This window comes from Schistocerca americana, chromosome 2 (genome assembly GCF_021461395.2).
Source record: "Schistocerca americana isolate TAMUIC-IGC-003095 chromosome 2, iqSchAmer2.1, whole genome shotgun sequence".
Classification (NCBI taxonomy): Eukaryota; Metazoa; Arthropoda; class Insecta; order Orthoptera; family Acrididae; genus Schistocerca; species Schistocerca americana.
This window is the reverse complement of record NC_060120.1, coordinates 59,605,432-59,621,785: the sequence shown is the minus strand read 5'-3', so window position 1 is coordinate 59,621,785 and position 16,354 is coordinate 59,605,432. Positions and strand designations below refer to the sequence as shown.

Genomic DNA, 16,354 nt, shown 5'->3' with positions numbered 1-16,354 from the left:
TACACATTACGTGTCTTTAATGCTGTAGTTTCCATTCCCTTCTGCATCCTCATGTTGTTGGTTAATACCGTTTCTTCGGCCTCTTAGAGGCATTTTCCACCCCAAGTTGGGATGTGCCTTAAAGGCAGAATGAGGGCGACCCCTTCTTTGGTTGCAATTGCTGATTATTTTTATTCAAAATTTGAACAGCGGCAGGTTTTGAATCTGGAACCGAGAGCGCTCTGATTATTTGTCAAAGAATCTATGGCTAGAACATGGGTAATGTACTTTGTGATACTTTTAATATTTGTTTGTTTAGACGCAAACACTGTAGATATAAATCGTAGCCTGATTGCTATCTCTTTCTTCGTTCAGGCATTTCATAAATTCAGTAGATTGACCAAAGAGTCATAAACACTGTTGGAGTCTATGAAATCGAGTTCCATATAGTCTACACATGAGTTAACTACATAGCAAAAGATTTTAAATGCTGTTATATCACCAGTTTTAATAACTCAGCAAACTTCCCCAGCTTCTAGACCCACAATGTTGTCTTCTCATAAACCAGTGGACAGGCTGCAGAACACTGGTACCCAATCTACATCTTCACATTGCACACATGACATCAGACATCTCGATAGGATTTGAGAATGGAGACCAGCTGTCTCCACGCATACAGAAAATCGTTGAATATACGTCGAATACACTCGAATCCACTGAATTATCAGGTTAATGTGTTCCCATTTCTGGTAGAGTTTCGAAACCTATATAGCAATCCGTATTGCAGAGTACAAGTCGCATAGATTCATTCCATTTGAATGCTTGAAAGTTACTTGACAGAGAACAGTTAATGTAGAGAGGCACGTAATCGTCCTCTCATTGTTCAATTTGCTAGTGGAGTAGGAAAGGGAATGACCAGCAGCGATATAAGATGTGCTCAACAGTTAGGTGTATGAAAGTTTGCAAAGTGTATATAGTCACTTTTCCTAGGTGTGGGGCTCAGCAGAAGTAGCATCACAGTCTTTAACACCACACGCATCACATCTCAGCACATGCACCCCAAACAAAACATTACAACACACCCCAAACACAAATACCACATCATACCACAAGACACACCACACATGATATCACACCACACACAATACACGAGCAACACAACACTCACCAAACACCACAGATGACTACAGACAACACAGCACAGAGCACAATACACACCACAGATGACAAAACACACACATCACACCCACCATAAACCACACGTTACCCACCTAACACACCTCATACAGCACACTCAATGCTCACCACACATACTACATATCACACACCACCCACACATCGCACCTCTTATTTCTGATTAATTTTAAGGGTGCTTGTACAAGAAAATGTGATTTAATAGTTCATGTAGGCGTGAGGATCATGTATACCATCGATTGTAGTAGTGGTAGTAGTAGTAGTAGTAGTAGTTGCAGGTTCAACAGATTCAAACAGTAGGTCGCTTGGCAACTTTGGATCGCTACCAGCTCTCAATGATTCTTAACTGAATGTTACACAGTGACCTACACTTTCTGTTGATGGGTGAGAGTATTATTTTCATTGTACATATGGCTTGGTATGATGGAAATTTGACATCAGTGTAGATGGAAACCCACCTAAGAACAGTGAAAATATACATCAATAATGAGAATACTATATAGTGCACTCACTTTCAGAAGCCTGATGCATGTCACCAAAACTATGTACAGATATTATGGAATTCTCTTAAGAAACTTTGTAGAGCTCATCCACCAGAAAACTGAGGAAGTAGTCTCTGCTGTAAATTCACGTTTATTCACATGTTACATTCCAATACAGTAAACCTCTGAGCAGGGTAACATTATTTCTATGATGTTGCCCTACAGGTACTAACCTGGACAGTACTGTCACACATTACTCATGTATATTCAACAATTTTTGTATGCATATCAACTGTCTCAATTTACAAAACATAAGTAAACATCTGATGTCATGTGTGCAGGATGGAACACATGGAGAGATGGGAGCCCATAGATGCGAAATTCAGTTACCTGGTTGCTGTCATGGCCCATGTTGGCTCTCCTGGAATACTGGCGCAGCCTCTATACCATTCTCTTAGCTTCTACTCGAACTTTTTGGGGCTATTATGCATTCTCTCTGAAGACTTAAAAAATATGCGTACACCTTTATGTGATAATTCAACGGATATTCACAGTTTTCAACGCAAAATTTAATATTTTCGGTACAATATTCGTTGTAGCAAGCATCCAGCCACTGTCCATTTCACACACAGAAATTTTTGTGGTGAGTTTTACAAGCATATTACCTCGACCTACTTCTTTTGGCTTCAGAGCCACCATACAAATGTCCTTTGCCAGGAGGAAGAACGTGGCATGTCTAGATTTTTAAGGTTCCAGGCAGAACGTATGTGTGAGTTGTAGGTTTCTTCAGATTTTATTAATTTTCACTCCCCGTTTCCAGCAGCTTGACCCAAAGTCTCCAACCTGTTTCCAAAGTCTTCCCAAGATTTCTTCTTAATTGCAGCATCCAAGAAGAAATCTTGGGAAGACTTTGGAAACAGGTTGGAGACTTTGGGTCAAGCTGCTGGAAAACCATTCTGGAGTGTAATTAGCAGTCTTCGAAAGGGAGGTAAGAAGGAAATGACAAGTATTTTGGACAGGTCAGGAAAACTGCTGGTGAATCCTGTGGGCAGATGGAGGGAATATTTTGAAGAGTTGCTCAATGTAGGTGAAACTACGATCAGTAATGTTTCAGATTTCGATGTACAATGGGATGATGATGGAAATAGGATCACATTTGAGGAAGTGGAGAAAATGGTCAATAGATTGCAGTGCAATAAAGCAGCTGGGGTGGATGAAATTAAGTCGGAACTCATCAAATACAGTGGAATGTCAGGTCTTAAATGGCTACACAGGATAACTGAAATGGCCTGGGAGTCGGGACAGGTTCCATCAGACTGGACAAAAGCAGTAATCACACCAATCTTTAAACATGGAAACAGAAAAGATTGTAACGACTACAGAGGTATCTCTTTAATCAGCGTTGTGGGTAAAATCTTCTCAGGTATTGTTGAAAGGAAAGTGCGAGTATTAGCTGAGGACCAATTTGATGAAAGTCAGTGTCGGTTTAGGCCTCTTAGAGGTTGTCAGGACCAGATCTTTAGCTTACTGCAAATAATGGAGAAGTTTTATTAGTGGAGCAGGGAATTGTATCTATGCTTTATAGATCTAGAAAAGGCATATGACCGGGTTCCTAGGAGGAAGTTATTGTCTGTTGTACGAGATTATGGAATAGGAGGCAAACTTTTGCAAGCAATTAAAAGTCTTTACCTGGATAGTCAGGCAGCAGTTAGAGTTGACAGTAAATTGAGTTCATGGTTCAGAGTAGTTTCAGGGGTGAGACAAGGCTGCAACCTGTCTCCAATGTTGTTCATATTTTTATGGATCATATGTTGAAAACAATAGACTGGCTGGGTGAGATTAAGATATGTGAACACAAAATAAGCAGTCTTGCACATGCGGACGAGTTAGTCGTCATGGCAGATCCAATTGAAAGTTTGCAAAGTAATATTTCAGAGCTAGATCAGAAATGTAAGGACTATGGTATGAAGATTAGCATCTCCAAAACGAAAGTAATGTCAGTGGGAAAAAGATATAAACGGATTGAGTGCAAAATAGGAGGAACAAAGTTAGAACAGGTGGACGGTTTCAAGTACTTAGGATGCATATTCTCACAGATGGCAACATAGTGAAAGGACTGGAAGCGAGGTGTAGCAAAGCTAATCCAGTGAGTGCTCAGCTACGATCTACTCTCTTCTGCAAGAAGGAAGTCAGTACCAAGACTAAGTTCAATCTTTCGACCAACTTTGTTGTATGGGAGCGAAAGCTGGGTGGATTCAGGTTACCTTATCAATAAGGTTGAGGTTACAGATATGAAAGTAGCTAGGATGACTGCAGGTATTAGTAGATGGGAACAATGGCAGGAGGGTGTCCACAATGAGGAAATCAAAGAAAAACTGGGAATGAACTCTATAGATGTAGCAGTCAGGGCGAACAGGCTTAGATGGTGGGGTCATGTTACACGCATGGGAGAAGCAAGGTTACCCAAGAGACTCATGGGTTCAGCAGTAGAGAGTAGGAGGAGTCGGGGCAGACCAAGGAGAAGGTACCTGGATTCGGTTAAGAATGATTTTTAAGTAATAGGCTTAACATCAGAAGAGGCACCAATGTTAGCACTGAACAGGGGATCATGGAGGAATTTTATAAGGGGGACTATGCTTCAGACTGAACGCTGAAAGGCATAATCAGTCTTAAATGATGATGATGATGATAATGATGATGATGATGATGATGATGATGATCACTCCCCATCATTTGTGTGAAGTACAAATGTGCCTCCTGCATTGTTATAGCTTTGTGTCGGTTAACTCAGGACATGCCGGTTGCGGTTGTAGTTTTGATAATTGGAACCTCTACACTCCATTTCGCACTAGATTATGGAATCGGTACTACGCATGTGGTGTCCCTCTGCACGGAGCTGTCGTCGACGGATGGTGGGCTGACTGCCGGCTGCCAGACATTTAATGGAATTTAATAACGTGTGTGAAATCTTATGGGACTTAACTGCTAAGGTCATCAGTCCCTAAGCTTACACACTACTTAACTCAAAGTATCCTAAGGACAAACACACGCACACCCATGCCCGAGGGAGGACTCGAACCTCCGCCGGGACCAGCCGCACGCCTTACATTTAGGAGACGACAGTGGTGCGTGTTGGCTTCGCTGTTAGTGGGCTACCACAGACTGAGCAGTGGTGGCCTTCGCGACTGGTCTGGCGATTATGTCCTTCACGACCGCAGAAACGGAGTTCCCACTGGCAAGGTGTCTAAATAAAGACGCAAGTGTTCCTTCTACACAGCATACAGTTTGGGCTTTAACTTAGAGGAATAAGTCGGGGCAGCGGTGAAGGGGCATGTGTAGAAGGTAGAAGGCACGCTTCAAATGATCGCAGTAGTTTATGGTTACTAGGTGTGTTTCTTAAAAGTTTCCCAGTGTGTGGTAATGGATAGCTGTTTGGACCATTTGGTCTGGATATTTAATGACCACTTCCCGTTTTTAAGGTGTGTGAGCATGTCGTTTGTCTCGTATGTTGTTTCGCCCTTTTTACTACATTGTGTGTGCTTTTGTAGCATTCAGTTGTGACTTTGTTGCCATTGATGTTATGCAGTGTAATGAATGGCTTCATCTGGCACTTTTGCTTTAAGTGTATGGTTTTGACTCTAGTTCATTAGTAACTGGGAGGGGTTCAGTGTTGAGTTTCACTGTATGAAGTGCCTTTTCGGAGCACAATTTGGTTTTACAGTGGTGTTCCACTATCAACGTGTAGTTAAGGTGTTCAGAGCTTTAGTATATGAATTATGCATTCCGTCTAATATCTAATCTTTTCACATTTTTGGTGTGACGTCACGTGTGATGGACTGCTGTTTAAATTGCTGTTAAAAATTGCTTGTCAATATTTTATAAACTTTTAGTCTTCGTTACCCATTTTAAAGTTTATCTGTGTTAATATTTGCTGTAAAGGAAACTTATTAGTGGGTTTTCATTAAAGTCTTTCTTCCTGTGTTATTGACTCGAGTGGTCTATTATTCGTGAGTGGGCTTACGTCGATCGTCCAGTCCTCACGCCTCAGTAGTGTATTTACATTTTGCGGCGTGCAGTTGGAGCTGTAGCGGGTATAAAGCTAAGTACTGAAAAAGTTATTTGCGCACTGTTATACAGTTATTAAATCTAATAGTTTTCATCGGTGTTTCGTGCTGTTTGTGGCGAAATAACAATTTAATAAACTTTTGGAAACGTTCGCTCGCTGTGTTTTTTAGAGTTTTCTGTGCGTTGAAGTCGTTTAGTAAATTTCGTGCTTTAGTTTCCAGCTGAGGTTTCTTATTGTTTCATTTCAGTAATATTTTCATTCAGTGTTTTAACTTCTTCGAGTGTTCCAGTAGCAGCTTCAATTTTTGGTTTTAGCTAATAATTTTCTGTAATTTTGTTGGTATTGGTATTAGCTGTGAGTAGTAGTATTAATACAAGCAGTTGCCTCCTTAGTAGACAAAGAATTTCGAGACCACTATTGTTAGTTCTATAAATAGCTCTATTGGTGTAAATTAACTTAGGTAGCGTGTATAGTTTTTTTTTTCAGTGACTGTAAAATTTTACCATGAATGAGAAGTGTGGGCTCTGTCGAAGGTTTGTGAGTAGTGGGTTACGGTGTGGGCGTTGTTCGAAGTATTTTCATTGGGGGGAACGCAATGGGCTTCCTGGTAATGCAGAGTCTGTAGTAGAAGTAAGTTGCTCGAACAGTCCACGGGTGTACTGCTGGAGCATAGTCTGCAACGGGCACAATATTTCGGCGATCAGACATGTCGCCATCGTCCGGTGCGCTGACGAACATAGTTGTGCCCGTTGGACACTATGAACCAGCAGTACACCCGAGCAAGAAATACTCCGGGAGAAACTGAAGAATCATAGAAATAAGTTGATAGAGGAGCAGGAGCGTAAGATCTGTGCCCTTCATGTACAGTTACAACATGCAAAGGAGGAACTAGATAGGTTGAGGAGTGTGAGAGGTGGTGGGGAATGGGAACTGGTAGTTGGCAGGAAGGCAGCTAGGAGAAGGAGGTATTCAGACAGTTATACTTTGCGTATACGCAATAGATTTGACCAACTGTCAATGTAGAATGGAGAGGAGCCTCTTGTAGCTGTAGATATAGGGAACATACAGCAGTCCTCAGCAGTTAGGAGGCCTAGGTCAGTTGCAAACTGAAAAAGGAAGGTTCTGCCTCTAGGTAGTTCCCATGGTAGAGGTGTGGGCCAGCAGTTGCAGGAAGTGTTGGGGAGTGAGTACCAGGTCACCAGCAGTGTGAAGCCTAGTGCAGGACTGGCTCAAGTGACTGGCAGCGTGGGAGAGCTATGTAGGAATTTTACAGAGAAGGATCAGGTACTGATAGTGGGTGGAGCAGGGAACAGTCTTCATAATGAGAGGGAATATGATGTAGGTGGTCATCTGGGAAAGAGAGCTACTCAAACTGGTGGCACTAATTTGCATTTCGTGCAACTGTTTCAGCATTATGATCAGCCTCATCCTAATGTGGCTGTTAGGGGTGTTAACAAAGGTCTGGAGAAGACGCTGTTGGCGTAGGGTATGGGTCACATTTCAGTGGTGCCGTTTGAGTCTATCAGTAGACCAGGTTTCACAAGGCATCACCTGCACCTCAATAGGTATGGGAAAGGGAGGCTGGCAAGGCTTATGGGTGACAGTGTAGTGGGATCACACATGGAAAAATTGCTGTAGTAGTTGGTGTTAGAGCTGCACCTTTTTTAGATTGAAGTCAGCTGATAGGTATACCTGCTTAAAGGAAGTCCCTCCAACTAAGGGCTCACCTTCAGAGGATGTCATCTTTCCAAGTAGAGAAGGAATTAGCATATTTCATCAAAATATGAGGTATTAGAGATAAAGTTAGTGAGCTGCTTATAGATGTTGACTCTGAAATTATTGGTATATCAGAGCACCACTTAAATAATTTGAAAATTCAGGGGCTCCCTTTATCAGGTTACAGATTAGCTGGCTGTTTTTCACGGAGACCCTTGTAGGGTGGGGGAGTGGCTATGTGTGTAAAAAACAGTATTCCATTTGAGTTCATGCACATATCACGGCACTGCACTGAACAGATATTTGAATGTTGTACAGGGGCAGTTGAATTTAGTGAAACTTAACATCTAATTGGTGTTGTTTATAGGTCCCCTAACTCTGACTTCAGAGCATTTCTGCTCAAGCTAGAGTGGGGTCTTTGTTCACTTTATAGGAAGTACCATAAATTAGTTATATGTGGTGACTTCAGTATAAATTTTGTATATGATGGTGCAAGAAAAAGTATGTTAGTAGATCTCCTAAATTCATATGATCTGATGCAGAATGTGGTTTTTTTTCAGCTAGGGTGCAAGGTAACAGTAGGACAGCCATAGACAATATTTTTATACATTCTTCATTACTGGATGGGCATTTTGTTAGTAAGAGGGTGAATGGCCTTTCAGACCATGATGCACAAATTTTAACACTAAAAGGCTTTTGTACTCAAACAAATGTCACATATAATTACAAACAATGTAGGAAAGTTAATCCAACAGTAACAGAGTTTTTTAAACCTTGTCAAGGAACAAGAGTGGCAGGACTTTTATAGTGCTGATAACAAGATAATAAATATAATGTTTTCCTTAACACATTTCTCATGCTCTTTGAGATCTGCTTTCCTTTAGAACATTCTAAATGGGGTACTAGCAGTAATAGGGAGCCCGGGTGGCTGACTAGTGGGATAAGGATATCATGTAGAGCAAAGAGGGAATTATATCAAAATGTTAGAAGTAGTCACAATCAAGCTACAAACAGTATTGTAAGGTGCTTAAAATGTTATTAGGAAGGCAAAGAGTATGTGGTATTCAAATAGAATAGCTAATTCACAGAATAAAATTAAAATCATATGGTCAGTTCTGAAGGAAGTGTCTGGTCAGCAGCACAAGGTCGACGATATAAAGTCAGTTCATAGTAAAAATATTTCTGTTAGTGATAATTCAGATATATGTACAGTATTTAACAATCATTTTCCGAGCATTGCTGGTGAATTAAATAAAATTTAGCTTCTACAGGGAATCATATAACTCTCTTGACAAATGCCTTTCTGAGACTAATGTCTGAAATACTCCTCTGTGATACAGACAAGGGGGAGATTGAGTCAATAATTAAATCACTGAAGACTAAGGGCTCTCATGAGTATGATAGAGTGCTTAGCAGAATATTAAAATACTATGATGCACATGTTAGCCCTGTATTTAGCCATATTTGTAATTTTTCGTTTAGAAATGGTCAGTTTCCTGAACGATTAAAGTATTCAGTAGTAAAGCCGCTTTATAAGAATGAAGAAAGGGGTAATGTAAACAATTTTACCTATTTCTATGCCATCAGTGTTTGCTAAAGTTATTGAAAAGGCTGAGTATATAAGAATAATTTATCATTTTATATCACATGATTTGCTGTCAAATGTACAGTTCAGCTTTAGAAGTTATTTAACAATTGAAAATGCTATATCCTCTTTTGTCTGTGAGGAACTGGATGGGTTAAACAAAAGGTTTCGAACGCTAGGCGTATTTTTTGATTTAACTAAGGCATTTGATTGTGTTGATCACAAAATATTGCTCCAGAAGTTGGACCATTAGGGAATATGGGGAGTATGTCACAACTGGTTCACCTCTTACTTTATCAACAGACAGCAGAAGGCCATAATTTTCAATGTTGAGAACGTCTGTGATGTGGGATCTAAGTGGGGTATTGTCAAGTGGGGGGAGGGAGGGGTACCCCAGGGAACAGTGTTGGGGCCACTCCTGTTCCTTATTTATATAAATGATATGCCCCCTAATATTATGGGTAACTCTAAAATATTTCTGTTTGCTGATGACAGTGGCTTGGTAGTAAAAGATGTGGTGTGCAACATTGGCTCGGTTTCAAATAGTGCAGTTCATGACCTAAGTTCTTGGCTTGTAGAAAATAAACTAACTCTAAATCACAGTAAGACTCAGTTTTTCAGTTTCTAAAACACAATCCAACAAAAACTGACGTTTTAATTTCGCAGAAAGGGCATGTGATTAGTGAAACTGAACAGTTCAAATTCCTTGGTGTTCAGCTAGATAGTAAACTGTCATGGAAAGCCTACAAACAGGATCGTGTTGAAAGACTTAATGCTGCCATTTTTACTATTCGAACAGTATCTGGAGTGAGTGATTATTCGGCACGAAAATTAGTCTACTTTGCTTATTTTCATTCGCTTATGTCGCATGGTATTATATTTTGGGGTTAAACTCTTCCCATTCTAAAAGGATATTTTTTGCTCTGAAACTGGTGGTTTGGGCAATAAGTGGTGACTTCTTGTCGCCCCCTGTTCATGAGTCTTGGTATTTTTAACACGGGCCTCTCAATATACATATTCCTTACTGTCATTTCTTGTTAACAATATTAGCTTATTCCCAAGAATAAACAGCTTTCACTCGGTTAATACTCGGCAGAAATCAAATCTGCATTTGGATCGGAATCTCTTAATTCTTGTGCAGAAAGGTGTGCAGTATATTGCTTGCATCTATTTTCGATAAGCTACCGCCAGAATTCAATTCTTACCAGTAATCCACGACCTTTCATATCGAAACTGGAGAGTTTCCTCATGGGTCAATCTTTCTATTCTGTCGAGGAGTTCCTTGAAAAATTAAGCTGATAATTATTGTATTGTTGATTGCGTTTACCTACACTTATAGCTTTACTTATTTCGGGTTCATAAACATTTTATTTTTATCTGTTATTACTATTATGTTGTAGTTTCATGTACTGACAAGTTCCATAACCTTGGAGATTTGCTCCTCAATTTGGTCCTACGGAATTTAACGTGTAAATAAAATAAAATAAATTACCCCATGTATATTGCGATTGGGTATGGGACAGAAGGCACCAACTTTTTTTCTAGGACATGAAAGGATGTGCTCAGCATTTGTCAGTTTTGTGTAAGTCATTGTCTGAGATCCCCTTCTTCAGATTTCATTGTCTTGTATGTTAATACATATGTGTCTCATGGTTCATTCCATTGGATTTCCATATGGAAGTTTCTACACTCATGGTCCTCTGTGTGTATATTTATTCACATATCTCTTGGTGTTTCTTACTGACTTCTACTAGGCTATTTTGTAGGCTACTGCTATATACTGTATAAACAGGGGATTTGCATCATAAAATGGTCTTTGGTAATTGTTCATAGATGTGTATCGTGTATGTTACTTTTGAACCTATGGGTACATATTGATGGTGGATGGTACTAACATTGGCAACATTGTTTTATGTCCATTATATTTTCTGGAATTAGTAGAAACATTAGTAACTTGTTTCGTTGTTATTCTAGAGATAGTGCATACTTATGGCATTTTACTTGCACAAGTTACACATTTTCTATGTTAGTATGTTCGCGGGCCTTTGGGATATGACTGGGTTGCTGTCTACTTATATCAGTGGAGCATCTGTTTATAGTTTTTGTGACTTCAGTGTTATTTTCATACTAAGTTTTAGACTGTGATTTACATTATTTATGTACTGGAGATCGTTAGAGCATATATGGTATTAATTCAGTGGTGTTAAATTATACAATGAACGTTTGTTCATTAATTTTTTGTTTGTTTTCAGGTTATTAGGTTGTTTCGTTCTCTTATCGTCATCCTGTATTCATAGGTTTTCTGCTTACCTTATATACATGACTTCGGTTGCTTTGCCGGTATAATTCATTGTATGCTTGTGCTCCCCTCTGGTAAATTAATTATTGAAAAAAAGGAAAAAACATTTAAGCAGTATAAATTAGATGTTGAAATGTGTTTTGTGTGAGTACTGTTAGTGTTTTTATATTATATAATTTCATTATACGATTTATTCCTTTTTAGTCACAAAATGTGATTTTCGTTCCAGTACTCACATTATACTTTACTTTCATGCCGTGTGTTTCCATATACAGGGGTCTGAAGATAATGCTCTTTCATGTCGAAACTTGTAGCATGTTTTGAATAAGCGACCTTTGAATTATAATACAAGTGTGGTTTCAATTTTCATTTTTCAAGTACAAGTTTATTTCATTCAGGTAGTTCTTTTACACACCTTAATATTTTCACAAACGTCAGTCTACACTACTGTGTAACAAACTTATATCAGACTCTGTGGCGTTTAATGTTATCAATAAATTTCAACAATAACGAACTATTCTCACATATTGCAATCTTTTCATTTCTTATGTAGATTACTTAATCAAAATCCCAAACTTCACACAGAAATTATTTTTCTCTATCTGTTAATTTCTAACTTAACATTAAAACACACTTCAGAAGAGCTGATATGTCATGCGGCTGCTTGCTTTTCCATCTGCTTAGTTAATCTATGAACTATTTCTCTGTATAACATTTACTGTGATGGTCAATGGGCGATATATGGTGCACATACAGGTCACAAGGTTGACAAAAAAATTCTTTCATTTCTGTGCCACAACTTGAGAATCTAATACCAGTGCTCTTTTACAGAGGAGTTTCGTTTATATGTGGTTGATGCAGATAAATAATCCTCACATCTGTTTCTTGCTGTTACAGGCTCATACTGGACCTGAAAGACATTGTCATCGAAAATATATTGGACTATGTAGTGTTCAATGCCTCTTACTTACCTGTTGGATTCAGATTAATTGTAGCTATAGACTTTCCTGATATCACATTAAATGCAAAATACGACATGGATGGGTGGCTGGGAGGTGGGCTTCTCTACTTGTTCGGTCATGGAGATATTAAGTAAGTATGTTATTCAGTACAAACATTCAATAATCACTTAATATTACAGTTCAGTACTTCCAGTAGTTGTGTAAGATGACTCCTATAGGAATTGTCTCTTAATGCCTAATCAGCCATTCTGGGCAGTTATCCTCTCTTGAAGGATATAGCTCCCTCTCATCACGCCCATCTTCATCTTGCTACTTTTGTAGTACTGTACGTAGCAGAGGTGATCCATGTGTATTATCCACCCTCAGGACAAGTGGAAGGTCACTTTGTTTCTGGGACTTAAATAATTAAAAAGTACCTTAACACTGATCACCTTTAGTCCAATAGCTCATTACCCTTACGATTACTGTACATGCATAATTTGATTTGCTTGATGTTTTCCTTTCTTTGCATTTTACATTACATAAACACTCGCCATGCAGTCTGTGAAGCGATCTCTGGGATGAGCACAAGCTAATAAAACAGAATGGTTTTTCATGAAAAATCATGGTATCATAGTGTTAAGATTAATATTACTAGTTGTTACCTGTGGCTGCATTCGCATATCAGTAGAGTTGTCATACTGAGTGATGGTGAGTAGATAAGCTGTTGTACATGCAATAATATCAGCTGCCACCACGTGTCTGCCTGCTCTGGTAAACACAGTTAGTGCTACCCCCCTCCACCTCCGACTACGCTCGACTGCCCAATGCACAACACGGCTGCAACTGCAGCATCGCTGCCGAGCTATTTCCAGATCAAGTTTCATCGAAATTGGTTCATCAGTTTAGTCGTAAAAGCCTAACAGATACAGTTGCTTCACACTTAATAATATTAGCGGTGAATTGTGGATTAATGAGGATTGTATAGACATAGTATTCACTACGTTGAATCGTATTATGTAGAATATTCAATCAATAAAAGTATTTTCACAAATGATTCAGTTCAGCTTCCGCAACAGCCTTTCTTCCATAACTGCTAGTCCTGCAAGTTTCACATGAGTACATCTCCGATGTTTGTAGGATAGGGGACGAGGTACTGGCTGAAGTGAAAGTTTGAGGACGGGTCGTGAGTCGTGTTTGGATAGCTCAGTTGGTAGAGCACTTCCCCGCAAAAGGTGAAGGTCCAGAGAGTCACGGTCCAGCACACAGTTTTAATGTGACAGGAAGTTTCAAACCGGCGTGCACTCCCTTGCAGAGTGAAAATTTCGTTCTGGCAGTAAGAACAATTATTAAAACTGAATCTGATTTCACTAGCAACCAGGAACACTAAATTAAATCTAGGTGTTAAAAAGTAATTGTAAATTCTTCTCAGCTATCACAATATTTCAATGATTCTGCATTTCAAACGAAACATAGTGAAATTTGAAGAAAAAATGTGTTGAATATTAAAAGTTGAAAGCAAAAATATTAAATCCATTGCTAAGCCAGAAATGAAAGGCTGAAAGGTGGAAGGACACATAGAATACATTAACAAACATTAGTTGGGACCATACACATACGTAGCCACTTTACTAAAATTTTGCACAGACATTTTACTTGGCAAACATTGGTTGGTTTGAGAAGTGGCATAGCTCGAAACCAGTCACCGACTAAACAAACATCAATTTTAGCTGCAAATCTGCCTGTCTTTCTTTGCGTCATAAAGAAATAAACTTGAAGATAATATTGTGAAATGGAAAGACGAGTGGACAAAGACGAGATGGGGCAAGAATAATTAGACTTGGCTCTGAAGACCTAAGTCAAAAAGAAGCACCTGATGTAGGTGACATTCGCTCACAAGTATTAACACCCTTTTGAGAACCAACCATGACAAAACTGTCCCACCTCGTATGTGATATATACCTTCGCACTTACAGAACAAGACAAGGTTGCAAAATACAAACACGTTATTTATAAAAGAACAGAAAGATTGTTAGATGTCAACATGGGGAAGGATCATTTTGGAACCACGAAGAACGTGGGCACATGTAGGACAATACTGACCTTATGAGTTATCGTAGATGATAGATGGAAGCAAAGCAAATAAAAATCTATAAGTGGAAGTAAGGCTCTGCGGACGCGACGTGAGTAGTGCTCGGGTAACGCAGATGGTAGAGCACTTGTCCGCAAAAGCAAAGGTCCCGAGCTCAAGACTCGGTCCGGCACACAGCTTTAATATGCCAAGAAGTTTCACATTTATAAGCAGTTTGAACATAGAAAAAAATTTTGCCAATGTAGACTGCTACTTATTCTTTGAAATTCTAAAGTTATGTGGGATAAAATACAGCTACCGTTCGTTGAAATTTGTATAGAAATCAGATTGTAGTCATAAGAGTTGAAGGACATCACACGGACGCAATAATTGAGAGAGTCACATAGGTTTGTCGCCTATTCTTCATGTTATTTGAGCTCTATATTAAACCCACAGCAAAGGAACCTATGGATAAATTTGGAAAATGAATTAAAGTTCAGGAAGGAAAAATAAGGAATTTTAGATTAACTAATGATATTGCAATATGGACACAGTCGGAAAAGGACAACAATGACCGATTGAATTGACAAAAGCAAAACAAGTGTAACGGAGTCTTGTCTAATTAAATCGGGTTATATATTAGATTAGATTAGAAAATAAGACACTAAAGGCACTAGTTAAGTTACGCTCCTGTGTCAGCAAAGTAACTATCGATGGCAGAAATGAAAAGCATATAAAATGCGGGCTGAGAATAGCAATGAAAGCTTTTTTATAAAAAACAGAAATATTTTAGTATCAAATAAAAGTTTAATCATCAGGTAGTGTTTTTTAAGCATTCGTGTGGATTTCAACATTATATGGGACTGAAACATGGGCAATAAATAGTACAGGAAGGAAGAAACAGAAGTTCTTGAAATGTGGTAGTGCAGAAGAATACTGAAGAGTAGATGGCTACTGGTCCAGTACTTGATTAGGAAATGGATAAACTCATACGACACATCCTAAACCGTCATAAAGAATTTAATTTGGTAATTGAAATGTGAGATTAAGAAGTTACACAAGGGATTCGAGGTCAAATGAATGTAGGCTAGTAACTATACAGGAATGAATAGACTTGTGTTGACAATAACAGCTATAGAATGAAATGGATGATGAGGAAGTACGTTGACATTTGAAAACTCACACGTTTACCTAATAATGTAGGTAGAGCGGTAAAACTTGACACACAAGCCTGAAATGACATGGGCCTTTACTAAAACAGGAAAGGAATACAAAAACCGGCCAGCAGATGGCGCTGGACAGCTACATGTCAGTCACGTCACATAGCAATCGTGATTACAGTAAGCTGTAGTGAGAAAGGAAGTCAGGTGTGGAGATAATTAGCGATGTGGGCTCTTCAAATAATGGAGCACGATAACGACTGGTTGTCTAACGTGTTGCGGAGCGACGACACACATTTCACACTCAGAGTGTCTGTCAACAGCAACAGCTGCAGAATTTTGGGCAATCGAAACTCCCAGAACTGTCGTGGAAAGAGCCACTGCATTACGAGAAAGTCATGATGTGGTGTGGATTTACCACATCAGTTTTGATCGGACCGTTTTCCTTCGAAGAAATGCGGGGTGCTGCTTTTCAGGCTATCAGCGTGATGGGTGCGAGGTATGCCGATATGTTACAAAATCGCGTCATCCCTAGCCTGGCTGATAAACACATGCTGGAAGGTACGACTTTTATGCAGAATGGCGCTCCACATCCTACGGCTACACGTGTGAAAGACCTCTTGCGCACATCTTCTGGTGAGGAACGTGTGCTGAGCCGCCACTTCCTCATGCTTGGCGTTCCAGGACCTCAGAACTCAACCCATGTGGTTATTGGTTGTGGGGTTGCTTGAAGTCGCAAGTCTACCACGATCGTCAGACTTCATTAGGGATGCTAAAAGAGAACATTCGAGGGCAATTTCTCACCATACCTATAAACAGTATATGCTGTACTGGGCTGTTCACAACATTGTCGCTTGAGTG

The 16,354-nt window shown here is 39.4% G+C and overlaps 1 protein-coding gene across 1 annotated transcript in view; it reads left to right on the top strand.

Annotated features, from left to right (window-relative positions):
- The first annotated feature begins 12,224 nt into the window (after nt 1-12,224).
- The window catches only part of LOC124596409, a 40,307-nt gene continuing 36,177 nt past the window's right edge, over nt 12,225-16,354 (top strand). The window contains exon 1 of the mRNA XM_047135541.1: nt 12,225-12,413. Coding sequence (XP_046991497.1) covers nt 12,358-12,413 — 56 coding nt within the window. The 5' untranslated portion in view covers nt 12,225-12,357. The remainder of the gene's footprint in view (nt 12,414-16,354) is intronic.